This window comes from Populus alba, chromosome 13 (genome assembly GCF_005239225.2).
Source record: "Populus alba chromosome 13, ASM523922v2, whole genome shotgun sequence".
In the NCBI taxonomy this organism is placed as follows: domain Eukaryota; kingdom Viridiplantae; phylum Streptophyta; class Magnoliopsida; order Malpighiales; family Salicaceae; genus Populus; species Populus alba.
In genome coordinates this window covers 5,166,553-5,194,488 of record NC_133296.1, presented here as the reverse complement: position 1 = coordinate 5,194,488, position 27,936 = coordinate 5,166,553, and the positions used below count along the sequence as shown (strand labels likewise).

The 27,936-nt window shown below is 30.1% G+C and overlaps 2 protein-coding genes and 1 long non-coding RNA gene across 4 annotated transcripts; 2 read left to right on the top strand and 1 right to left on the bottom strand.

The window, feature by feature from the left end:
* Positions 1-285: 285 nt before the first annotated feature.
* LOC118036393 (uncharacterized) lies at positions 286-7,691 on the bottom strand. 2 transcript variants are annotated; one of them, XM_073403777.1, is made up of 15 exons: positions 7,543-7,691; positions 6,767-6,961; positions 6,649-6,681; positions 6,445-6,539; positions 5,477-6,335; positions 5,332-5,399; positions 4,905-4,987; positions 3,805-3,904; positions 3,452-3,537; positions 2,604-2,686; positions 2,139-2,266; positions 1,956-2,057; positions 1,271-1,564; positions 1,057-1,179; positions 286-866 (listed from the first exon to the last, which is right to left on the bottom strand). In XM_073403777.1, the coding sequence occupies exons 3-15, from the start codon at positions 6,650-6,652 to the stop codon at positions 483-485; spliced, it is 2,409 nt and encodes an 802-aa protein (XP_073259878.1). In that variant the 5' UTR covers positions 6,653-6,681; positions 6,767-6,961; positions 7,543-7,691; the 3' UTR covers positions 286-482. The 2 variants fall into 2 exon arrangements, with proteins under 2 accessions (XP_073259878.1, XP_034897957.1); XM_035042066.2 differs by lacking the exon at positions 6,767-6,961.
* Positions 7,692-13,996: 6,305 nt separating this feature from the next.
* Positions 13,997-16,099, top strand: LOC118036394 (thioredoxin-like 1-1, chloroplastic). Its single transcript, XM_035042068.2, has 4 exons — positions 13,997-14,396; positions 14,660-14,836; positions 14,943-15,107; positions 15,553-16,099. Exons 1-4 carry the CDS (start codon positions 14,133-14,135, stop codon positions 15,865-15,867), a joined length of 921 nt encoding a protein of 306 aa, XP_034897959.1. The 5' UTR covers positions 13,997-14,132; the 3' UTR covers positions 15,868-16,099.
* An 8,860-nt stretch (positions 16,100-24,959) lies between these two features.
* Positions 24,960-26,281, top strand: LOC140954433 (uncharacterized). The gene is made up of 2 exons (XR_012167660.1): positions 24,960-25,548; positions 25,885-26,281. It is a non-coding gene; the product is annotated as an uncharacterized lncRNA (long non-coding RNA).
* The last annotated feature ends 1,655 nt before the right edge of the window (positions 26,282-27,936 follow it).

Here is a 27,936-nt window from a genome sequence, read left to right as displayed (position 1 = left end):
TCAAGTTAACCAGTCAAGGAAGTAACGAATTTCAGCTTCCTCTTTTGGTATTCAAAGCTCAAGGTGGTAGCTGTCGTCCTCATGGCATGTTATGTACTGTACGGACCCTGTTTTCTGTGGTTGTATTCCCCCTGCTGCTTCATCCCAAAACACTGGTTTCACCAAATGCTTAGACACGCCATAGGAATTAATAGAGATATCAACAGATATGGAAATACTACTATACCAGTAACAGCTTGTTAATTGACAAGAACAGAGCAGAAGTTGTGTTAGGAAATGGCCATATTGAACCCTCTTTAAAAATAATAGAAGGGAAAGGATGTCTGTCATCTTATAATAAAATTGCTAGCGTTTTACATCATTTCACCCATGGTAATTTAGTACTTGGCAGAATAAAATCTGGCAACCAAGTCAGGCTACAGGGAAAAAAAATAAACTACAAAATTTGGCCTTCACCAGGAAGAGCAACCATTTTCTCCAACTCACATGAGGACTCCTTCAGTATTATTAAGGGCTTTCTTTGAAATCTTGAATTTGTTTGCAAAGGCCTTGTTAGTTTTGACAACGTACTCCCTGATGAAGAACTCAATGCCATGACGGAGAGTTTCTAGCTCAGGGGAGACAGCAACACGTGTTAATGAGTTCCATATAACCTCATCAGGATACTCAAACAAGGCCTCAAACAGCATACGAAAATGCATGATCCTTTTTGGGGTTAGCTGTGTGACATCACTTAATTCTACACTCTTCAAAACTGCAAGAGAGAGGGTGAACGAGCCAACCATCTCTGCTATGAATTTTGCTAGGTGCATTGATCTTAATAGCTGCATTGACTCCAGCTCTTTGAAGTGGTCCCAAATGCAAAACTGTGAAAATATATCCGGTAAAAAGAGATTATCTTTACATAATCAAAGCTGGAAAGCTTATGCATACAAACTATGGATCTTGCACTAAATTTACATTCCCTGTTTTTTAGCATATCCCATATCACACTCAGAGAGAGAGAGAGTAGAGTAGGTTCCTTGTTACTTCCTCATGAAAAGGAAAAAGGGTTACCTGTAAAGTAAATTTGTGTTTTTTGTCATGCTCACACAACTTGGAAGCCAGGGTAGTGTAATACTTGTTAAATATCTTTTCTTGTAAACAGCATTCAACAATAACTCGCATAATCTCTCTGTCCTGTACATGAAAACAAAATACATCATATAAATGAAACGAGGGAGGAAAGGAAATGAAGAGCATTTTGGTGGGGGGGCCAAGAGATACCAACCTGCTTTCCAACCAAGTCCAACCTCAGAAGCTTTTCAAAAGCATCGATGTAGTCCTCACCACTCATTATTATACAAAAGATTGCTTTTCTGGCATCTGTGTTCATCCTCTGTGAGGAAGCTAGCTGTAGCATCTTTTGGGCTTCCAGAACATCTTTGTCAATCGTATTGGCAACCTCTTGAACATTATCTGTTTTGGCAGCCATACCCCCTGACAGCCACCACTGGCCCTTGTTGTCAGGATCAAGCAGCTTGCTCCATTTTAGCCCTCTAATAAGAATTTCTTCAACTCTTAACTGAGACATCAAGAAAACCATTAAAAAGGGGGGAAAGAAGGAATACGCCATGTGAATAAGAACAAAGAATCTCATCATCTTAATTTACCTGTGCAGTTCAATATCACAACTAACAAGACTACTCTAAAAATTGCTGTAAGTGCAACCAAGAAAAAGGATATCTTAATGTTTAACAGAACTTTTTTTTAACAACAAGCCCGATCTTGTTTTATATGAAAATTAATGCTTTTCTTTGTTTTCCTTTTGCTTCTTTCCTCTCACTGTTAATATGAAATTATAAAATAACCTCCTGATTGACTTAACTGGCTGTCTTGTTAAGAAATATAGATTTGAAATCAGAGACATGAATGAAGAACTTGAAATGAGAAAAATAATGTCCAACTAGTAAGACCTTCTGTAGCCACTTTTTTATCCGCGCATGAGGTGCAGTTTCCTCCTTGGGCCTTTTCTTGTTGTTTTTGATATCAAATATGGTTTCAAGCATAAACTCCATCTGCAAAAGTTACCATGTATGATAATTCTAAACTGACCACAAAAATTGCAGAATCAAAAGAGATCTTCATGAAAAGCTTACTCTTTTTCCATTTATATTTGCCTGGCCTTCAACAGAGGAGGCCTTCAGCTCATTCACTCTGTTCTGTACACTCTGAATGAAGTTCTTCATTGCAGTGGGATCATCACTCCTTATTTTCATCCCACAGCCTACACGGCCAGTAATGGCATGTTAAACATGATTAATTGGGCAACATATCCTACTAAATTAGTACACAGAAGCGGTGACGTCATACTATTTTTAACACCACGGAGAATCAATCAGTGCAGTGCAAAAACTGCAGCCAGATTGCATAGGGAAAATGATAACTGATGTAAACAAGGAAAAGAATATGATGCTGGAATATTAAAGTGATTGACATGCAGTTCCTTATCAAAAAGTGGAAGCTTCATGGAGTGAGAACTTAAATCATAATCAAAACTGAATTATAAATAGTTGACAAATGTGAAAATCACATTGTAAACATCAAGGGTTGAAAGACTGTACAATTTAAAACTGTCAAGATAGTGGAGACATCAATCTCTCTCAAACACTTGCTCAACGTGATTAGGAGGTCATATATCAGATCACTGCAAAACATCAACAGAATTAATGCTATTAGCTTATATATTATTTTCATCAAATAAATTAAAAATTGATGAAACAGACAACAACATATGAGGGCAGAAGGAGTAACACAAGCATTACACAACTATTTTGTACGCAAGGATGGTTCTAGCCATGTATTCAAACGCAGATAATGTCACAGTTGCCAAAAACACAAAGATCATTATTGGAAACAGCAACAACTAAGGCTCCTATACCATCAAGTTGATAACCTCATTATTACATTTAACATATTTTCCTACAAAGAATACTGCCATTACAGCAAAAGAGAATGAATTGCCAATTAAAATGTCTCTCTGTTGAGAGAAACTAATGTGGTTTTTTTAATTGTACAAGCTTGTAATTCCGATGAACATAGACCTAACTTGTTACGATAGGCACATCATGCCCTTCAAACTAATTCATATATGCTTATGTGTATATTCCAAAAAGAGGTTCTCATCAATAGATTCAGCAACTGGAGCCATGTGACATGTCTTTATAATAATGCATAGAAACTTTACCCATGTTAGCTTTTACTACAATTTTTCATTTTTTTAATCTTTTTATGAAAAAATCCAACAACTACAGGAGAAAATGAGGCATTTACTAATTATAGAGATGGTGTGATTGATTTTTTATTTATTTACTGCATTGAGTCCTAAGATGAAGTGAATTAAAAATAGAATTTAGATTTATATTTATAAGCAAATTATATGCATATAAATAAATAAAGTTAGTTAACTTGCCTTGAGCAAACTCCAAATATGCATAAATAGGAGAGTAGAAGAGTGAGATTACGCAAGGAAATATTGTCTTCTTTGAGGCACTCATCCTGCATACCAAACAGAAAGGGTCATTGCTCAAAGAAAGATTTAATTTCTGAAATAAAAGTGATGAAAAATGAAATTTACTGGGGAAAAGACAGATATGGACCTATAAATATATGTTTGCTAAACCTAAATGTTAATATATATAAAACCCAGAATCAACTTTGAATGGTGGGGAGCCCATGGCACCCCCCAAACTTTGAATGGTCAAGCCGTTAAAAATCAATACAACAATTCAACGTTAATGATGTACTTTCAAAGGGTGTATGCACCTCAAAAGCTTTAGCTAGCGACGCCATGAACTTTGCACTGAAGTCCATCCCAACAGAGCAAGCCAAGCCAGCAACAAAAGATGCAAAAACAGCAGCATACCTTCAAAAAAGCGCAGGCATCCAAATCAATCCTAAGTTCAATAGTGAGAAGGATTCCAGGAAAAATAGAAGAGAAATTGTCAGAGACATATATATACAAACATGCACCATATTGATCAAATGTACATATAAAATCTAACTACCAGAAGAAGAAAAAAGTCATCCCAGAAAGGTATAGAATTTGAGCATAGCTATCAAAACAATTTTGTCATCAGGATGTCATTCATAGATTAGTCCAGGCCAAAACAAGGAAAACAAAGGAAAGAAGCTCATCACTGACAGCATGCCAGTGCATAAAACTGATGCACTTGCACGTATCCTATTATTTCCAAATGCAGTTCTTGAGATACTTTAAAATAATCCACAATATAGTTGATTCGGAAAATACATTTCCCACAGAAATTTCAATCATCTTTTGACCTAAAGAACTTGCAAGCTTTCTGCAGGTACACAAACACCCATTCTGAAGCATAGGTGGATCTATATAACAAAAATTATAGTTCCAAATTCGTTTCAAAGAAAAGAATTGTTTTCCCATAGAGCAAAACTTTCTTGTATTTCTTTCTTTATCCTTTTTTTTCCAATCAATATGGCATGTAAGAACCAAAAATAGCTTAAGAAAACACATTTAACCCAAGCGAACACAAAAAAAAAAAGCTTATCAGCATTGATACACAGATTGAGCGTATGAATTAATATTGCACAAGCAAGCAAAAACAGAAGAAGGAAAAACAGAGCAAATAAGAAATCATTAGTCAACAATTTACTTGACCTTACTATAGTAAAGTTTTATAGCTTCTACAATCTATAGTCACAACTGCTTACAGAAAGTTCACCCAAAAAATGAAAAAAAGAAAAAAGTAGAAAGGAGGAAGTAGATCCAGGCAGCCAACTCCAACTAGTTTGGAATTTATGCTTAGATGAAACAAGTTCTGTTAAAAAATAAGCTCAATAAAAAGAGACAAGGAGATATAAATGTGAAGAAAAATAAATTCACTCACTGTTCATTGCCACGAGGACCACCTGAACATGCTGCCAACACCTCATTAATGATAATCTGAGTACTGACACTGCGAACAGTGGACTGCACACGAATTAAATAAAAGTGTTCAAGTTGTTATTCATAAGCCATGCTCACTAATATCTTACACACGAAACTGGTGTTAAAACATTCTGGATTTGATAAATAGTTTCCAAATGGCCAAACTAATAAAAAAAATTAGGAAAATGCTTCAGATTAACCAGCAAGCAATGTTTTGTCTGCACAGGTTTGCTGGCCCATAAATTGTTAGGTCAATATGCAGCAATTATTGTTTCATAGGCTTTCAAACATATCATGTACAAGGTTTTTTCCTTTCGTTTTTTATCAGCATTACCATGAAAAAATTGCTTATAAAGCAATAAATCATAAGGAAAATTATAACATACACGGAAGATGGTAGCCATTTCGCCTGTAATTGATTCCACATTGGATTCAGATAGCCTATTCAGTAGACCTGGAACAGGTTTAGAATTAGAAAGTGTTGCATTTATAGGTTTAGCCAAAACTTTACATGAAAGCTTGATTTTGTACCTCGGACCCGTCTACGGATTTGAATATGTTCTTCCGACTCATTTCCTGCAAGAGATCTCAAGTGTGGAGCAACATATTTTATACCACTGGCCACTGTAGGCGCCTTCTTAGAAGTTTCCTGCAGCACGGCCTCCGCATCATGGGTCTCTGCTGGGTCAGATGCACCAATTGTCATGTCTCCTGCAATGTCTTGCTTTCGCTTGGACTTCTTTTTGTTTCTATTATGTGAAGGTGTCTCACTGGCACCTTCTTCAAGCCCCACTTCTGCACCTAAGCTTTCCTGCAGCTCAGAAATTGCTCCCATCACATCCTCACTCCCATCTTCTAAAGATTCCTTCGAAGACTTTTTCTTCTTATGTTTCTTATCAGAAGTTGTATCCTCGACTCCCTCAATGGGAAACTGGTTAGCATCTGGGACTTCCCCTTTATCAAAAGCAAGCACAGATGGTATTCCCTCGAGTAATATGTCCATTTCATCATCCATCCTCTTCAATTTTCCATCCTTTAATTTGAGTTTCTTAGCAAGTCTCCTTTCCATTTCCAAATCTTCTTCAGCACAAGCATCTTTCGTATCCATTTCAAGATACTCTTCAAACTTCGTTTTCAAATTCCTCTTCATGCCCTTTTTTTCTTTCACTGTCTTTAGAGCATTAGAACCACCATGTCCCAACAAGCCCAATTTCCTTTCCATTTTTGTTGGCACATTCTTTTCCTCTGGACTCTGATTTCTCCTCGAGTTAGTAGCATCTTCTTGCATATCTTCTTTCTCTTTCAAGTTCTTTGATTTGTTAACATATTTTGCCTTTGAATTTCCAAATTTTCTCTTACTGTCTTCAGCTCTCCTCTGTTTTTTAAATTGCTGTAAACATCATATAAGAATCACAGTTGCTACAAATTTATAAAGCCATAAATTACAAAAAACGGTAACCAGAAAAAAATTACAAGGGCAACTGCTTAAACTATAATACCTGATGTTGAACCCAAGATTCATGTTTTTTCTGCGTTGTCATTTTTCTATCTTCTTTTCGCCTTTCTCGGCGTGTCTTCTCATCAGGCCCTGCCCCTGCAACAAAATGAAACCCAAATTATCCACTTTGTAAATCATAAATCATACAAAACAAAGAAGAAGAAAAATCTACCGATACAGCAAAACAAGTTTAATCAGGACTTACTCATGGTTCCAAATTAAATGTCCACCAAATAATCTGCAAAAAGAAAGAAAAAAAATCAATTAAAAAAAATCCTCTCTATAATTATTATTACTAAAGGTCATCGCCTGCATTTATGTACTTGAGTCTTGATCTCGTAATTTAGTAGTATAGAAAGAGATTCATTGTCCTTATTTGTTTGATCATTGAATTTCCTTTTCCCCAGATCAATGAAGAAGTGAGAAGTCAGTTGATTCTTTTGAAGAACCGGAAGCGAAGCACTATGCCGAGGGGAGGGAAAAGAAATGGCTCCGAAGAAAGAAATTGGTTCTCAATGCTTCTCCACACCCAACGAGAAGAAACAGAGTTAAAATTACTAGTACAAAAATCAATCACTCAGGAGATTTCATCACTAACTTAACTATAACAGACCTAAAAAACAAGAAGATTATTTTCGCAATCTATGCTTGGTTGCAAAATAATAATAATAATAATAATAAATCATTCTGAAAAAATAACCGGACGAACACTTCAACTCAGCTGTATTGAGTAGTAATTACTTCTAATTTTGAAGAAATTTAAGAAGCACACAACTCAGCTGTATTGAGTAGTAAGTACTTCTAATTTTTAAGAAATTTAAGTAGCACAAGAACAGCAAAGGAGCAAAAGACTAGGCCTTTGCTTTCTCTTGTTTTTTTTCTGTGTATCCAAACATAACAATAACAGCCTCTTTTACACACAAAAATAAAACCTAAAAACAATTCAGCATCAAAACCCACTTCAAAAAAATGTTAAAAACACTAACCCACGACTCATAATCACATATCAAGCATACTCTAAGGCCACTGTTAGAAAATATAATAACACATACTGTAAAACATAAGAACTTTAATGAAGCTTTGATGGAAAAAAGATTACCCGTATATTTAGTGGCTATGAATGATAAGATTAAGGTAATAACTAATACTGGGATTTAACAAAAATTGTGCGACTCCATTGATATTCTCTTCTCCAAGGTTTTGCCGCAACTTCTCTCCAGGTTTTAAAGACGGGTGGAGTTGGTTTGTTTTACATTTTCTCCTCTCCTCTTAAATAAGGATCTTGGGCCATTAAAACCTGGTCCGTATTTAAACTGGGCTAAGCCCAAATATGGATAGTCACTAATGAATTTATAATTTAATATGCTAAAGGCTCAAGGCTTTAACCAAATCAAGACATGAATTAAGAATTTATACACCCATGAGTCCGAAATTTAGGATAGGGATACCAGTATTTTTTCAAGAAATTCTAAAGATAAATGAAATCATTTTCCCAATAATTTATTTTTTGAATTAAAAATATATAAAAAATCATTTTCCCAATAATATATATTATTGTGTGACTACATGAAAAATCATTTTCCCAATAATCATTTTCCATTCTTTTAATTGTTATCTATTTTGTTTTGAATGCTTTTCTTAATTAATTTTTTTTTAATTTCATCTCTCAATATATATTTTATTTTTATATCAAATTCGGTTCTCATTTTTTTATTGTTATTTGTTGACATTTGGCTTCATAGTGGTAATCACAATCTCGAGACTGGGATCACAAGTTCAAAAGGCTAACTCGGGTTAACTTAGATTTTTTTTAAAAGAGTTATTTTTTGCAATTGATTTTTTAAAAAAAAAATTATCCTTCAATCTTGGATTTATTGGGGTCTAGGATTCATTAACTCTTTCTTTTTTATTAGGTTATTTTGATCTAATGTGTTGGATTGCGGGTTTTGCGACTTAACCTAAATTGACTGGAGCCAATTTTTTTATTCAATTTATCTATTGTCATTGTTTTTTTTATCATAATATTAAATTAACACTAAGTTTATTAAATCTAGTCAAGTCAATGACCTAAAACTAAAACTGTTCTTTCTTCTTTAAAAATGCTACCATAACTTGAGCATTTTTCATGTTATAAAAAGTTTGGTTTGGTCCGCGATGCACCAATCTAGTGTGATATATTTTTTTACAAGTGTGAAATGAGTTCTTTTACTTGTACTTCTGGTTGTTTTTTAAATGTATTTTTAGTTTAAAAACACATCAAATTAATACTTAATTTAATGTTTTCTGATAATTTTGATGTGTTAATATAAAAAATCTTTAAAATGTTATTTTGATATATTTTAAAAAATATCTTACACCATAATTCCAAACAAACACTTATATTATAAAAAAATATAAAGTAGGGGTAACAATAACACAACCCAAAATTGTCGTTTGTTAATTTTATGCATGTTGTAATCATCTCCTTGCTTTGTATACACTCTCTTTCAAGAGTGTTTTCGATATGGACTAATTCCCTGTATACATGTTTATCACACAATCTGGATTTTCTTTAAAGCTTAACACGTAACTTAGATGATAAAAAACAAAGTAGCTTGGGTTAACCCGCAAAACCTATAGTCCAGGTAATAAGAACAGGATAACCCAACATATCATTGTTTTGGGTTTCAATGAAAATAGGGGAGAAATGACTCGATAAAGATGATGTTATGCTTTGATTTTGTTACATGTTATCTTAATCGAGGTAATGGAGGGGCAAACACTAGGTGTAATATGAACTCTATGAAAGTACTTGAGTAATCAAGAGATAATTCATCACCCTAAGTGAATTAGAAAAAAATATTCAATTTGTTTTAAAATAATAATGACCGAGAAATCATTAATAAATGTAAAATGAGATTTGAAAAGAGTTTCAAATTTTATTCAAACAATCAATGGCTATTATGTAAGAATAAATATGATATAACATGGCAAACATATTTCATGCTTTAATGTTAAATCAAAATATTATTGATGAAATGATATTAATTACACTGAGAAACCGATCACTAAAAGGTTAAGTCAAATCACTAATTTTTTTTTTAATATTTAAGGGGATTGTGACACATTAACAATGCACCTGATTTTCAAATATAAATTAATCAATTGTTGAATTGATAATAAATTAAATTGCATAGTTTATTTAATTCTATTTAATCATTATTGGAATTTAATATGGGCCAACGTATTATGAATCTAATGAGTCACACATATTAAGAATCATTAGTTAGAAATTAAACTAGAATGATTTAATTAAATATGATTTGATTAAAATATATTTTAAAATTAAAACTAGAATATAATTAATACATGGATTATATTTCTAAACCTAGAAATATCAAGTAAGAAATTAATTGAGTTAATTTCTACAATTATCCTGAATTAATATATAAATATTATTTTAAAAAATAATATTTTATCAATTTATATAATTTTTAAAATATCCCTATAAATTCAAGAAACCCTAGAAAGCAAAGTGAGCAATTGAGTTGTAAATGACCATTAGATTTTTATTTATTATTATTATTATTATTATTATTATTTGCCTCTACTAGCCATTCCCAAACGAAACCCTGCTATCTAAACCCTCACGGATTTATTGATGTTTGATTTTTCAGAGGCGTGTGGATTTGTAAGAGTAATTAAAAAATCAAAACATGATGATCTAGTAAACTAGATGGAAAAAAGAGGTTTTAAGAAGAATTTATATGAGTCTGATTATTCTGACTTTTGTGTGGAAGATTTGAGTTTGAAATAGAGAATAAAATGGGTGGAAGGGAGATAAAAGAAGAGGGGGGGGGGTTATATGTTTGTGTTGTATTATATACGAGGGTGCATTTATTTTTTTAAAAATTTTAAATTTATTAAGGATATAAAGTGTTAATTTCAAAAAAAAATAGAGGTAAAGGGAAAAAATTACTATATTATAAGAGTATCAGAGTAATTTTCCTTTTAAAATATTATACTTCCTTAAAAAAAAAAATGATGTTCGTCTTGAATAAGTATATGTGAAAATTTACTTTAAAACCTTTTTACCAAATAAAATATTTCTAACATTCCGAAGAAAATAAATTGGGCCCATGAATTTTGTTTTAAAACAAAGAAAGCCAGGCATATGGGCCTTGGTGCGCATGCATTTTTTTTGTTGTTAAATAAGCCTAAGTTTTTTTTTTTTTTTTTAATTTGAGAATAAGATTGTCTTTAAATATATTTTTTAAAATAATATTTAAGTAATTGTTTAATAACTTTAATTATGTGATATTTTTCAAGAATATTAGATCTTTTAAATAATGATATAAAAATTATTTTATAATAAATTATATGTTAACCTAACATGCAAAATTTTATAAAAATTGATCGTTAGTATTTAATAAGAATAGAATATTTATTTTTTAATGTATTTAGCCCATGTTTATTATTCACATATTTATTCATAAAACTATGTAAAAATGATCGATTGATGATTTTTTTTTAATTAAAACTTGTTTTTACAATCTTAATAAGTTTTTATTTAAAAAACAATACTTCTAATAAAAAGATATATTTCTATCAAAATAAAAAATATATATTAATAAGGAAAGAGAGTTTTAAAATTTTAAAATGTATTTTTCCTCTTTAATTCAAGTTGTCGTAATAATTACTATTTTTTTTTTATAATGCTGCTAATAAAAAAATTATTATTGTCAAAACAAAATAAGAATTATATGAATAGGATAAGATAATCTTGACTAAAAAAATAAATTTTTCCTCCTAATCTTAATCTTGACTAACAATTAAATAAAAAAATATTTTAAAAATATCTGTTAACGCGGCAGACACTTAGTAAAAATAAAACTAAGGGTTTTATTTTAATTCTGTAGCCATTGTGTTGTGACTACGTGGCCATGTATTTTTCTGAATCCACTTCGCACGGTTCCTTCGATTGAAAGTAACAGATAGAGTGTGGTTCTGTTATTTTTAAAGTATATTTTATTTAAAAATATATTAAAATAATATTTTTTTATTTTTAAAAAATTATTTTTAACATTAATATATTAAAATAATATAAGAATATAAAAAAAAAATTAATTTTAAAATAAAAAAATTAATTTTTTAAAAAAAAAAAAAGGTTGAAGAGTTGCGACCACACGTCAGGCAGTTCCGATCTTTCTTTTGAATAATCCTGGCTGCGTTCAATTTGCCGACAGAGGTGGGAGGCAGCCTGGTAGCCCTGTCTTTTCCTTTCCTTTCTTTATTTCCTTTTCTTTTTGTTTTTAATTTTTATTTATAAACCCCACATCGTTTGCCCTACCCTCGAAGTCAAAATGACCACTGAGATGGTGATTGTAGTCGTAATTTGTTGGCTGTAACAGTAGATATAGTGGTAGCTGGTAGGTGGTATTAAAAATATATTATTTTAAAATAAGGGTTGCAAATGATATAAGAAAATAGAAAAATTATAAACAAGATCATACATTAACAACTAGCAATGGACTCGCAATATGGTAATTCCTAACTCATTAAATATGAAAGGAAAAAATTAAATAAAAAGATAAGAAAATTAGCCCAATTAAATTTGAGTTAATATAACAAACTTGTAATTTGGATAATATAGATCAAGCCAACTCAGGTTAACTTGTCATACTTGAAAGTCAGTTCATGAGATCAGAATAACTTGATAAAAAAAAAAAATAACTCGCATTAACTTTTCAAATCCATGGTTTGAGTTATTAGATTGAAAGCATTCTATATAGAAAAACCACAAAGCTTAATTCCAAACCAATCAAATATTAAAGGGTGAAATTGAAAAATTAATCTCAATTATACAAAAGGATCCAAAATAATAATAAAAAAAGCAATTGAAAGAATAAGAATTGAAATTGAAATAAAAAATAAATTTTATTTTTTTATTGAATAGTGAAATTAAAAAGAAAAATCAATTTAACAAAAAAAACCCAAACAAAAAAAACAATAAAAGATCAAAATTGGAAAAAAAAAATTGTTATTAAAAGGCAAAATTGAAAAGAAAAACTAATTTAATAAAAACAATAAAAAAAATAAAAACAATCAAAAGAAAGAGGCCTAAATTAAAAAAAAATAGCATATCACAAATTATAATTGAATGATGAAATTAAATACAAATTAAAATTTTACAAAAGAATAAAAACTAAATTTAATATTTTAAAAAAATCAAAGAACAACCTTGAAACTTTGCATGGGATTCTCAAGAGGAAGAAAGAGAAAGAAAACTGATCAATTTTTTTAAAAAATAAATCTCAGGGATTGAAGAATAATTTCAGGGGCTAATTTTTTAAAAATAATTTTTAAAATAATCTTAAATAAAATAAATAGTAATAAAAGAATAGAAATTAAATCTGACAGATTAAAAAACTAAAGGAGGGTAAAATTGAAAATAAATTTCAATTTTATAAATAATTTAAATAAAAAAAATATAAATTGAAAAAAAACTGATCAAATTATGAAAAACAAATTAAAAGACTGCCGTGAAATTTTAAAAGTTGAAGTGTTAAAATCAAGGAGAAAAAAAAAAAAAAGGAAACAAGAAAAGAAACGGGTGCCAACTGGGGAGAAACTAATCACACTTGCCATCTAGGGAGGTAGGCCCATCATTACAGATCATAAAACACTAAGGATGCTTGTTTTTTGCCGTTGTAATTCGCTAAACGCATTGTTCAAATATAGCGGGTGATTTACTCATTGACACATGTAACACACATAACAACAATTGTTTTTTGTATATTTATAAAAGTACCAATTTGCTCCTTAAAACTACATGATAATTATAAAATATAAATAAGCCCCTGAAGAAGAAAATTTTGAATTTAAATGCAATAGAGTTATTTTATTGTGATATGAAAAGTGAAATATAAAAAAAGGCTCCTAGTTTCAAGTTAAATAATTTTTTTTTATTTTTAAAAATAATTATGTAATTATATTGTGAAAAGAAGAAGAAGAAGAAAAGACCTAGATACAAACTAAATTCTATAATAACTACTCAACCATGTAAAAATCGAATTACCACTGGTTAAATTTTTTTAGAAAGATAAAATAGTAATTTTATTATTTTAATTCACAATTATTTTTATCGTATTTTTTCCAGTGTTTGTTAATAACCCAGAAACGACAAAAAAAGATGAATCAAAGAGCAGCTTCCTTTTCTTCCACAGCACATATCCATCCATCCAAATCCAACTTCCAAGAGAAGTCATGGGTTGGATGACGCCACGTGTCAGAATAATACAACTCACCGCACCTAGTATCGGCTATCAACCATAAAAACCGGCGAACATGAAAAATAAATCTTAAACAGCACAATAAAGACCTTATCCATTGATTTTCACATTTTTCGCAAAATAATTTCAACCGTTAGATTGAAGTCCCATCAATCATCCATAAAAAAATACAACGGTCCAAAAGAACCCACCACCATTTTCAATTTTCAACACTTCCGAATTCAAAAAGCATAGAGAGAGAGAGAGAGAGAGAGAGAGAGAGAGAGAGAGACTCTTATCTATAAGAGAGAAAGCACAAGCCTTTATTTATTGTTTTGCTAGAGCCTGAAACCAATATATTTCTCCATTTCTCTCTAAATTCTTCGTCTTTAGAAACAAAGTTTGTGTCTTTGTTTTTCGTAAGTTGTTGTAAGAAATTATGGCAGATGTTTTGAGCCAAACAAGTCTATTTTTTTCTTCTAATGTTGGTAATTATCAAAACCATCAACAAAATAGTATTTCTGTGTTTGCAAAAAGTTGCAAGCTTAAAGGGTTCCCTTTGAAGGCCAAACCACAGGCTTTGAGATCACAAATTACAAGATCTTCTTCTTGCAGTGATTTTTATGGCAAGAGGTTTGCTGTTCTAGGAAATCAAAGCAAACCCAGAAGAGGGTATCTTCGTCAAGCTTCGGTTGTGGCTCAGGTTGGTCAAATTTGTATGATTTTGATTTATAGACTCTATTTTGGATTTCTTGTTTAATGAGATTTTTTTTATCTCTTTTGTTTAATTTTGTTGCGGGTTGAAGCCTTGATTTTTGCTCCTGTTTGATATTATAATAAATAAAAGAATTATGAGATTTTATATATTGTGGAAAATCGAAGTTTTATTTTATTCTATTTTTTGTCATTTTATTATTACCAGGATGGATAAATATTTATCGGGTTTTCCTTTTGTGGAATTGACAGACTGGCCTTAGGCTTAAATATGCTCAAAAATGGTGGGAGAAAGGTCTGCAACCCAACGTGAGAGAGGTGACTTCTGCACAAGATCTTGTGGATTCCCTAATGAATGCCGGGGACAAACTTGTTGTCGTTGATTTCTTCTCCCCTGGATGTGGTGGCTGTAAAGCTCTCCATCCCAAGGTATGATATACATAACCATTTGGATATAGATATGGTGCATGTGAATGTGAAAAGGTTAGTTATTTTTCTGAGAGATTGCTGACGGATATCATTTTTTTTCCGGCAGTTATGTCAATTGGCAGAGATGAACCAAGATGTACAGTTTCTTCAAGTGAATTATGAGGAGCACAAATCCATGTGTTATAGCCTCAATGTCCATGTTTTACCTTTCTTCCGGTTATATCGAGGGGCTCACGGCCGGTTATGCAGCTTTAGCTGTACTAACGCCACGGTTAGTTTCACTATTCATTAACTTTTGTTGATTAGCTGCAATAGTTGAAGTGAGTTTTATAATTGTTTCTATTATGAACATGCCAATCTGTTTCAGTTTCTCCGTTTTCTGTTTTCTGTTTTCTGTATAGTAAGAGCTTCAACACATGAAAGAAGGAAAAACATAGCTTGATTGATTCTTGAAATAGAACATTTTTCTGCTTATGTTTTCGAGATCCAAGAATCGACAACTCACTCGACTTCACTTGTTAATCTTGAGTTAGAATTCATCTGGTTCTTTTTCCTAGGAAGATGCTGCTTCACAAACCCATTTTTCACTGGACCAGATTAACGGATTCCTCTTAATTTACTTCAACATAGCATCAACCATACAGTATATTATGCATGCTCTGCCAGTCTCGTTGATTGTTTCTATAATGATGATCTCTGTTTTGGTGCTGTTTCAGATCAAGAAATTCAAAGATGCATTGGCCAAGCACACACCAGACCGATGCAGCCTTGGGCCAACAAAAGGGCTGGAGGAAAAAGAGCTTGCTGCACTGGCTGCTAACAAAGACCTCTCCTTCACCTATACACCCAAAAAAGTGCAACCTGCACCAGTCCCTGCAGCGGAGGAAGAGGTAGTACCAGCAACAGCCCCATCCCATTCAGACGGAGGCCTACCTCCTCGTCCTCTCACTCTTCCTCTTCCTCTTCCTACAACAAGCTTGAAGTCCGCTCAAGACTCAGGGGAGAAAACCCTAGTCATTTCTGGGAGATGATGTGGTGTGGTCAGCCATCAGTGTCCTCCTCCCTACTCCTTGTACAGTCTGTGCACTACTTTCATTTTGTATCAGTATTAGAAATGAACAAAACCAGTACAAGCTCAGGGTTTGGATTTCTTTTTTTGGATCCTAGCCTCTGCTATTATGAGCCTTAAGAGAGATCTTTGTGATTGTAATTTGTAAATTGTTTTAACTTGTTGATATTAAAAATAAAAAAATGTTATTTTAATATAGTTTCAAATAAATATTACTCTAAAAAATAATCTAACCATTAATGACACAAAAATATTCATATCAATCATGGTTTGGTACATCAGAGCATTAGATGACATAAAATTTTAACTTTTTAAGGGGAGGGATAAGTGCGTTAGCTTCTAATTAGTTCTATTTTAAAAAAAAAATATTAAAGAATTGAGAATGATATTAGAAAATTCCAAAAAATATCTAAGAAAAGTTGTTTAAATTTTTAGCCAGATTTTTATTAATTTATCCTTATAAGTTGAATTATTCTTGATTTTTCTTTTATTTTTAGCTGAAATATTTGTTTTATTTTAAAATTCCATGTAAAATGTCAGGAAAGAAATAAATTTTAAGTAAAAGTTATAAATTTTTAATTATCAAAACAATTTGAAAACATAAAAATAATTAAAAAAATAAAATAAAAATTAATTATTTTAAGGTACTTTTAAAATAAAAAGGAAAAAAACTGTGTGAACTGCGAGGTGATGTGAGCGAGGGCATATCCAGATAAAAGGTTCCAAGCAGGAGCGTAAAGTGGGGATCGCTGGAGCACATGAGAAGATGCAAGGAACTTGACTAATATATAAAAGTAACATAAAATGGATAAGATTGCGTGTGTATGAGGATGGATCCACGTGGCCCAACTCATCTTACACACGCAGTATGCTCTTTGTGGGGCCAGGCTATCCTCTCTTTTTATCTTGACACAACTTGCAAGCAATTTTTCGAAAAATCTAAAGCCTCTCCTCTCTCGTATCCCCATTAATTAACAAAAATTAAAGAGTTCAAGAAAATTAGTGTTTATCTATACCCATTGAAACTTGAATTACAATAATAATTTAAAATGTTTTTTATTATGATTTTTAAAAAATTTATTTTATTTTTTAATATTAAGATAATTAAAAAAATTAAGTTTTTTTTACCTTTATATAGAGTTAGTATAATTTATGAGTTTATCAGGGTAATTCATATTATCTTAGTTTATAAGTTTGGTGGAGTGTTATTTATTTATTTATTTACATGTTTAGCTGATTGATCTAATTTGCAGGTCTAACAAGTCTAATTATTATTATTTAAAAAATAATTATTTTTATTGATTTTATTTTTAAATATTAAGTTAATTGAGAATTCAGTTTCATAACTGAAATCAATACAACATGTTATTATCTCAATATTTTTTTAAAAAAAATTGTTATTTCGAAGTTATTTTTTTCAAAGTTAACTTATATTTTTACTAATTATCTAATTTATCTTTAGATCTATAAAATCTATCCATTTAAATCGGATTAGCTTCCATTAGGTTTTGAAAATCATGTTTTTTTTTAAATTAATCTATATTTTTACTAATTATTTAAATTATTTTTAGATCTATAAAATCTATGGAGAAAGTATAGCTCACACGCAGCGAATAACTTGCGAATGTACAAGTGTGTCCTCTATTATTGCACATACTAATCTTTGTGGGGATAAACTTGTATAAATGATTGACACGATTTTAGGGATTGAAGAAATCCTAAACTCATATCTTCTTCTCTGCCGATGTGCCCTAACTTACCGAGCACACGAAAGTGCTTGGTGGGGGCACCTCCATATTTGGAACACAAATGTAGTGATCTATAATCGAAGCTCCTCTTTTTTCTTGCCATGTGTCCTGATTCCCAGCACATGAGGGAGCTTCGAACTATGCTTTCGTGGGAGGCCTGTCTTAAAATGATTTGCACAGATTGAGGTGTTGAAGCATCACGAGGCTCCTTCCTTCTCCATCCAGGTGTCCAGCACGGTATATCCCGTCAAAGATTAGGTGTCCCTCTAGACATGGACATTTGCGACGCCGAGGGGCCACATTATTTCTTTCTTAAAAATAATGTTCAGGTGCTTGAAGAAAGAAAATCCACCATTTAGGTTATAAATCTGTCTAAGTTAAATAAATTAGTTTTATTTTTTTTAGATAAAAAAGTAGGTAAATATAGCAAGTGAATCAAAATAAAAATAAAAAAGAAAAGCAATCATTATAATTCGAAAATAAAACCTTTTACCAAAAAAATAAAAAGGCTAAATTCTTAGTTAATTAAATATAAAAGGAGGAAATTGAATAAAAAAAAATTAATCCGAGTCAACTAACTAATGATAATCTTTTGAGTATTCATAGGATATATTTTCAACATATAAACACTCCAATTAACTGCTTCAGACTAGAAAGTTTTTGGTTATCCGCTACTGTTTAATATGCATTATTCTATATTTAAAATAATCCAATTCTTTTTTTTTAATACACCATTTTGATGTGGCGATATAATGTTATGAGTTATTTTTAAATTTGATATTTGTTAGAGTAACTTTCAAAGTCATCTGAAGTATGTTATCTTTCTCGATCACTAGGTTGTGTTTTAATCATGACCCCTATTTTCTTTTAGATAATAAATTTTATCTCTTCTTTCTCTTCCTCTGCCTAGGTTTCTAACTTGAATTTCTTGTTCATGGATAAGCAATGAATTGTATAGTTCATCAACTGAAAAAGTAAATGTCTTTAGACATTTTAATTGAACAAATAACATGGTTATAATTTGTTGTAATAGATCACAAAATATTCTCTATCACTATAACATCTTTTATTTTATCTATATGAAGTCTCATTTTACTAGCTATAGCTGATGTTCTAGAGAAATATTTATTTACTGACTCTCTTAGCTTTATTTGAAGAGTTTCAAGCTCTCTAGAAGAGCTTGAAGGTGTTGTCATTTCACTTTGATTTTTCCTTGATTTTTTTTTTTTTTTATGGAGTCCTATATATGCTTGAAGGTATCATTTTAAAGAATAGTCTCAAGTATAGAACAATCTATAATTTGAAATAAATAATTCTTTTCCTTGAGGTCTTCTAATTTTTATTCATCGTGAATTTTTTTTTTGTGTTGCATCGATTGATGTTTTTGCTTCAAGAATGCTAAACTTTATAAGATGAAAATACTATTTGGATCTCAAAATTTATTCCATCAACATATTTTAATGGTTATAATGACCATCGAAGCATGGGTTGCAGGTTGTATATAGTTTATAAGATGCCATTGGTGATTGTTTCCATGGAGGCTTTTTTTTAATCTTCTCTAGTGTTTCACTAAACTCACAATTATCTTCACTTATATGTTTTACTCTCTTTTCGTGTTTCACTTACCTCACAGTTCTCTTCACTTATATGATTACAAGTCTTGATACCATATATTAGTGCAAATTTCCAAAATAAGAATTATATAAATACATATCAAGAATGTTCTAAAAAAATTTGCTGCTATTTATCACAATCCTATAACTAACAACCTACCTTACTAACTCTGATTTTTCCTAAAAAATAACTAATAACATAAACAACTTCCTAATGGATAGAAAAACTATAGAATTACTCCAATATGATATCATGGTTGATTGTTTTCCTAAAGAATAGCTTAATAACAAACTCCATCCTCAGGAATAACTAACTTAATGATCTTTTACAAAAGATTGTAACATTCTTTTTTAGTCTTAACATTAACAAATCTCTGATACCATTTATTTTTTGGATTGATAGTAAATAATAGTGAAATAAAATATAAAACATAAACTTGTATAAAATATAGACTTTTATTAATTCAAATATTACAAGATGATAGTGAGTAGAGTGAGCACATAATATTGCAAGGTAGGACTTTTGCTATACTCTTAGAAGATTATTATACATTTATTTATACAAAAAACAAATTGGGCTAGATGTATTTCATTTTTTTAAATCGAATTTGTTTTAATCAATCATCATGGATGACATTTTAATCATTTTGAGATGAAAGGTGATAATAGCATGAGGGATGATGTTTTGAGCACTTTGATTTGGCAAGTGATGATGATGTGAGGAATAATATTTTGAGTATTTTGAACTAGCAAGTGGATAATGACATCAAAGATGATGTTCTTGAATACGTTTTCTTAGAAAACATTCTTTTATTGATCATAAATTTGTCCTATGATATCAAGACCATAATATCTTCATTAGCTAGTGTATGGTCTTCATCATCAGAACTTGAGGTTCGAGAAAGAGCTTTTTGAAGTTTTTTCTTGTACTTGGATTTTGAGCTTGTTGATGCTAGGTCTTCTTCGATATTTCTTTTGGAAGTGATAAATATGAATTAATATTCTTGAGATGGGGATGAATATGATGGTAGTTGTTTTTAGGATTGTAACAAAGTGGTTATCACTTGTGTACAAGCTTATTGTTTTTTGAACTATAGCCACCAATTGACCTTAATGATCTTCATCAAAGCAGGAACATAATTCATCACTATCCTAAGAAATAAAATAAACCCAACATATTATCAAAAGGACTCTGAAAGTGAATGTAAAATGAAGAGAAAGAGGAATTGATGTTGATGATATGTGTTAAGTGAACAACTTTTGACCTTCTAAGACTTTCTTAGGAAGGTTTTCTGTTTCTAAAGCATAGTATAGCCACGAACTATTATGAAACCATGCTAGAAGATTGTTTGAATAATTCTTATCAAGACAAATGAACTAATAATAATCATAATTCTTGAGGTAGAAGGCATTAAACTTTGCAATTTGGTTTTGAAGATAATTGTATACTTAGGGTTAAAAACTTTTAGAAAACTTTTTAGAAGTATATGAACTTCGGTTTCAGTCTTAATAAGTCAAGACATTTAGTATTTTGAGTTTTGAATAGTTAATTTTTTCAAGGTTATTGTTGTCTTGATTATGAGTTACCTTAATAGAGTTGGTGTCTACCAAGATAAAGTCATAAATTGCCTTGTTTTTTATATAATTTTTAGAATATAATGAAAAACTAAAGGGAAATAATGAGGAATAATTTGGTTGGTATCTTTATTGTAAAATTCTTTTTCAATAACAAGGAGGAATATATACATCTAGCAAAAATTTGTTTCGAAGCAATACTTTGTACATGTTTTTTTCAAAATATATTTTGTTGATTTAAAATCAATTCATAAAAAAAATTCTATGAGAAATAAATCATCTTAAAAAGACATGTATAACACAATCGATAAGAATGGAATATTATTTGTTTTGGTTGATAAGTATAGTTTCTTAACCATGTAAAGAATGGGATATTATTTTGTATCTTAGTAAGATCTTCATAATATTTTGTTTGAATTTGATTTCTTTGTTCTTAAATATAGGTTTTGAAGAATTAATTTCTTAATTATGTGTTTTGTATTGAATAGAAATCATTTCTTAAATTTTCTTTATTGATTTGAAATTCTTCTTGAATAACATTTAACTAATTTATGTACCGTATTTTACCCTATGTTGGTGAAATGGTTGGAGAGTCTAATTTCTCTTGAATCTCAATAATATGAGGAAAACTTGTTTTACTAGTTTGATAATATTGCTTAGGTATAGATCTATTGAAATCCACTCCTTAAAGGTTTGAAGTTCTTGATCTTCTAAGGTTTAAGTTTATAATCTTGATGGGTAAAGTTTAGCTGATTGAAAAATAATTTTTGCATTTCCTAACCAATCTTTTATGATTTGTACTTGATGATTTTTAGATGATAATAAATTTGAAATATTGACTTAAGATAATTTTTAATTAACAAGATACATGATTTGAATGTTTGAATTTTAAGGGTTATTTTTAATGAGAAAAGTTTGACTTTAAGGTGATTTTTTAAGAGCTTTTGAGTCTAATTTGTAGCCGCGACTTTATAATATATTCTATATATAATTGATTTATTCTTGTAATCTTCAGGCATGTTAGTTTTAGTTTTGATATTTAGAGTAAAAGTTTTTAAATATTTGGATCAAATAATGAAATAGTGAAGTGTAGGTAACAATTGAAATACACATGACCATTAGCGAGATTTGATTAAAAAAAAAGTGATGTCTCTTAAAATACATGAGTAGGGGAGTCTAGTCTAAAATGTTGAGGATCTAATTAAATAAGTTAAAGTATTTTAACTTGAGAATTGATAAGTAAAATCTTGATATTGATATGAATGATAACATGATGAAAAGAATAATAAAACAAAATAAAAATTAAAATAACTAATAACATAGTAAAATCCACTAACAAATTCACAACAAATACTTGAAAAGAGGAAACTCCCCTCTTCTCCTCTGCCGATGTGCCCTAACTGTGGGGCACCTCTATATTTCTTGCCATGTGTCCTGATTCCCGACACATGAGTGAGCATTGAACAGTGCTTGTGTGGAAGGCTTGTCTTCGAATGATTCGCACAAATTTAGGTGTTGAGCATCACGAAGCTCCTGATTGGATTGCCAATGGAGTTTTGATAGTTTTCAAAGTTGAAAAATATAATCAATAATCTTTTCTTAAAGGACTACATAATTTGATCCAATTTTGCACACTTTGCATTGTTACACCAATTTTGCAATCTGCAAATCACAACTGTTCTTGGGTTTCAACTTTTGTAAACCAATTTTGCAATGGTTGATGTCTGACAAGAACATAGATTAAAACAATTGCACACTGTTTATGACATTTGATCAAGAAGATGTTTGTTTTTCGGTAAAAATCATATTTTTAAAATTTTTAATTATTTTTATTTAAAATTAATTTTTAAGCTTTTTAGATTATTTTAATGTGTTGATATTAAAAATAAAAATAAATTATTTTATTATATTTTAAATTAAAAAATACTTAAAAAAACAAGATGTAAATAGAAAAACTGTTTAGTGTGAGGAGAAAATATTTGAAATTGCTAGTTTTAACGTGGCATTTTTGTGTGACACGTCTATCAAAAACTAATAATAAAATGGATGAAGAAATTGAATAAAAGATAAAATAAAAGAGCCACGTTAACAACCAAAAAAATACATTAACCCTTTTTTCGCTAGTTTATTTGTGGAGTTCGTCTTTTTGTTTTTGAATTTAAGACTCATTATTTATTGGCTATGGTTTAGAATCATGAATAATTTAGTGCCCATTAAGTACTGTTTTCTGATTATTATTTTTAATTATTTTTCATTAACCATACCAAGTTTTATCCTTTATATAGAATACATTTGTTTTAATATTGATTCCATCGAGATGATAATTTTTTAATATTGTTTGTCTTAATTTTTGTTTTAATAATATTTTTTCATGAATAATATTTGTTTTAATATTGTTCATTTTAATAAAAAATCATGATGATAATTTTTTTAAATTTTGAGATGACAACATATTAATTCGATCGAATTCAACCTTTTAAACTTTTAATTCGAGTTATAGACCTATTTGGATTCAATAAAAAAAATTTCTAAAGTATTTTAATTTAATTATATAAAAATCAGCAACTACAATAAAACAACAAAATAGAATACAATTGTTTTATTATGAGGGGTTGTAAAAAAGTAAAAATTATTTGAGAACAAAGTTAAAATTAAATAGAGTTTAATAGAATAATACATAAACTAAAACTCCATTTTATTTTGTGTGTGTGTATAATTTTTTTAAAAATTACATTTAAAAATGAAAAGAAGGTTAGCCGTATCAGCCTCGACGGCCTAATATATATCTTAGACCTTTTAAAAAATTCTAAGTACATGTGTTTGTCAACCCAAGCCCATAGGCCTTGGCCATTAAATTTTTTTTATATATATAAAAAGTAGGAGACTCATCATGTACTACCAAGAACCCGACCACCATAAAAGTGGCTAGTAAATTAAGGTTGTGTAATTTGTTTTATCACAGAATCTAATTTAAACTTATTTTTATCTAAAAATACTTTTTTAACCACAAGAAACCAATTTTCTAACTCAACAAACCTCCAAATTAGTTTAAAAACACAAAATAAAACCAGAAAAAAAAAAAAAAAACCTTTTGCAACCTCAATCTATTTTTTCAAGTGATATGGAAGCTTAAAAATACCTTAATGACACTCATTTAATAAAAAGAAATACCTGGATATCAAATTTGACTATTTTTGTAAACTGAATCGAAACAACTAACTTTTCTCTCTCTCCTTTGTCATTTTTCTCTTTTCTTTGTCATTTTTTGAGGATTTTCTTTTCCTCTCTTAAACCTAAAGACTAAAATGTAAATAAAATAAATTTTTGTATTAAATTGTATAATTTTCCAACTCCAGGGATAGAATATAGAAATTGTATAAAATCTTAAGAATAAAAGGCTTTAATATTAATTTTTTTAAAAAATAAGCTTCTATTTTACTAAGCTTTTAATTGTGGTTCCCTCATTTTTAGTTTTTCACAAACAACAAAATTAAAGTTGTTTTTTTAATATTAACAAACAAGCTAATGTCAAAATGTTTTTTTTTAAGTCGAAAAATATAAAATAAATCATTAATTCAAATCACTAATCAACACAATATGGAATGGCGTAGTTGAAATAAAGAAGCTTAATGGCCAAAGTAAAAAGAGAGAATAAATGATATAAAAGAAAAAAAGTTTCTTTTAAATAAAGGACTACCATTCCATCTTACTTTCAACTAGGTCCCCTTGTTTTTAATTCTTCATAAACAACTAAACCAAAATCTTTTTTGCAAAATCTAGAACCAACTCCATGATAAAATATTTTTTTTGAGATTGCAAAAACCAAAAAGAAAAGACACAAAACTAAATATCAAGCCCAATCACCAATTAATATAATATTAAATAATCAAATTAAAAAAAATAGTGAATGAAGTAAAAAAACATTCAAAGAAAAAAAAAAGAGGAAACATTGTGTGAATCCTCTAACAAGCCAAATCATGTAATTTAAAAAACAATAAAAATTAAAAATAAAATCTTGAGATACTCTTTTTTTGCCCTGAAATTCACTTATATGGGCCGAAATCAATAGAGAAACTTGAACTTAATTACCTTCTTCTCTAAATGGTCAAAGTAAATAAGAGTAGAAAACCTCCAAAACTCCAAATATCGGAAGTTGGGCCGAAATCACTTTTAGCTTCATGTTAGACCATTAATCAACCTAAGCAGGTTACATCTCGGTATGTTGGAAGGCCCATCTTAAGCCCAACAACACACCTTCAAATTCCTCTCTTTCTCTTCGGCTACAGTGAAAGAAAAACTAGCTCGTCATCTTCTATCTTCTTCCCCCAAATTAGAAAGGAAACACCCAAAAACACCCCAATCCTTTTCTTTTAGATTAATTAATTTGTATATATATGTCTTGAAACATGACTAAACAATTAATAATTGTGTAGAGAATATATTCTGAAACGTGACTAAAATATTATTATTTCCAGACACAATCGTGCTCAATCAAAATCAGCGTTTAGCAAACTTTCTACCTTTCTACCTTTTTCCTCTGTCGTGCCAATCCCTTTGGGGCATTTTTGTTTGTTTTTTTTTTTTTTTCCTCTTATCCAAACTCTATTAGGCGTGGTTCCTTTGAGCATCCTTATGTCGTCTGATGAGGCCAAACGCGACTTGTCTCCTTGCGGAGAATCAGAAGGGCTTGTTTTCTAGAGGAAGGAGGTAAAGTAAGAAGACTATCCTCATAAAATCATCTTAGGGATCTGTGGACATAGGTTTAAATCACGAAGCAAATCTCTTGAGAGCTTCGAACCGAACAAATATAATTGTTAAATGCTAATAAAAGAGTTCATGTAGTCTTTTCTTGTGTCGATGCATGGTAATGCTAACTTGTGTTCATCAGGAGGGCAAGAAGCAGTGAATGGCATGTATCTGACAATATTAATATGATAATCATGATTTCCATGTATTAAGAGGGAGATTAAGAAGATAACAACTGGAGGTTAATTTTCCTGTTGATGATATTATATTACATTACCATATGGTTTTTCATATCAGTGAAGCAGTGATCTTGAAGGAGATCCTTGCAACTTGCAAGTTCACAGGATAATCACCATAAGCCTGGCATGAGGAGCAGAAAGAAAAATGTAGCCAAGAACAACCTGCCAACGGATTCATCTCTTCTTGATTATGCGTATATTGATGGAAGCAAAAACGAGTCGTCGGCAAGTCATCCTTGGCTGCATCAATCTTTATGATCCTCCATGGAAGGCTGTTACAGTGAGATTACAGCAACTGAAGCAAGAAACAGGGACACTTTGCTTAATTTGCAGGCGTAGAGGGAGAGCTGGGAAGGATGGGAAGACAGAGGAGAAAGATGGGACGAGATTTCAAGGAAGCTTACGAGCCTTAAATACAAACGAAGGGGCCATGAGCTGCAATATTTGTGATAAAATACACTGCAGTATTATTTTGTGCCTATTTATCTGCTACCGAGGCAATTGGGACAGCTCTTGCGAGAGGATATGGTCTTGGCCCCAGACGAAAAAAGTAACAGAGGTCCTTTCTTTCATTCCTTCGTCGCCATCGAATTAGCACACTAATCATGAATTAATCTTATTAGCAAGCAACTAGTCATTGATTAAAGAATGCATGCTTCACGAGGTGTTCTTTAATTTGTGGAGAAGACTTGTTATTCCACTATGGGATTTCGGATTCAAGTCATGTCCTTTGATTGATATCTTGGAGAGATGATGACATCTTTATACTTTATTATTAAAAAATAAAAAAATTCATAGGAAAGTAACTCTAAAACAAGGTCAAGATTATTATTCATTTTAACAGTGTAGTGATGAACTCTTCTTCCCTTGGTGATTAAACCTTTGGAATAATAAGATGTATTTTTATTATAACATAATTGCCTTTTATAAATTATATAAAGTTAAATTAGTTATTTAAGGGTACCCAAGAGCATTGTTGTGAATTATATTTATTAAATATAATTTTAAAAAAGTTTTTTACACGTGGGGATGACCTCTGTGCTATGTAGTCGTTGAATGTAGAAATGTCTAGCCACTAAACATCACCTTTCAAGATGGTGTTTGAAATGTCTCAGCACTTTTAATACAATCGAGTGATGCATTCTTTTTACACATATTAGGTTTGATTCCAACAATTATTTTTTTTCTTTCTTTCTCCCCACCTCAAATTCCGTATCACCCCTTTAAAAAACCAAGTCCAACCCCTACAATATATTTATCCTTCAGATTTGATCTCTTTCATTTTAATTATTATTTTTTATATTTTGAATAAGTTATGAAATTAAAAATGTTTTTCAATTTCATCCCCCTACCATTTGTTTTTATCTATAAATAATCTATCAAATTACAAATGTTTTTCAATCCACCCTGTATGATTTTTTAATCTTTTAAATCTAGTCTATATTCTTTTAATTCAATTTTTTTTATTTGGGATAATTTTTAAGATTGATTTTTTTATATAATTTCATCGTAGGTTTTTTGTTCTATTAAATTTTATCATAATTCTTTTTGTTGCTATATTTTTGGATTTTGCAAAGTTTTTTTAGTTAATATTTTTTCATGATTTCATCCTTTAAAATTAAATTAGTTGGAAATTAATCTTTTTAGTTAAACATAGGTTTAAGGTTTCTCAAATTACGAGTTTTAGATATTAAACCGGGTTTATAATATTCACCAATGCTTGTTGGTGACTAGGCTTAACAACTTTGTATTTTTAAACCATGTTTTACACCATGATATAATAACAAAAATAAGTGCTTGCAAGATTAAACATCAATTATATAGCAAGGTGTTTGTTTGAGATTGTATAATCTTATAGAAGTAAACTAAAATAAATTATGAAGATCATTTAAAATTAATAAAATATTAAATGATAAAATTAAAAGTAAAAAACTAAAAAATAATCAAGAAAAAAAAGGAAAAATAAGATTAAAAAAAAAAGGCAGAACAATGAAGAAGCTGGGGTTTTTACCCTAGGTTTTTTTTAGTACAGGAGAGAATATTACGAGACAACAATTTAATAAGTAATATTCTCGCCATATTTATGTGAAGACCATTTAATAAATTGCTT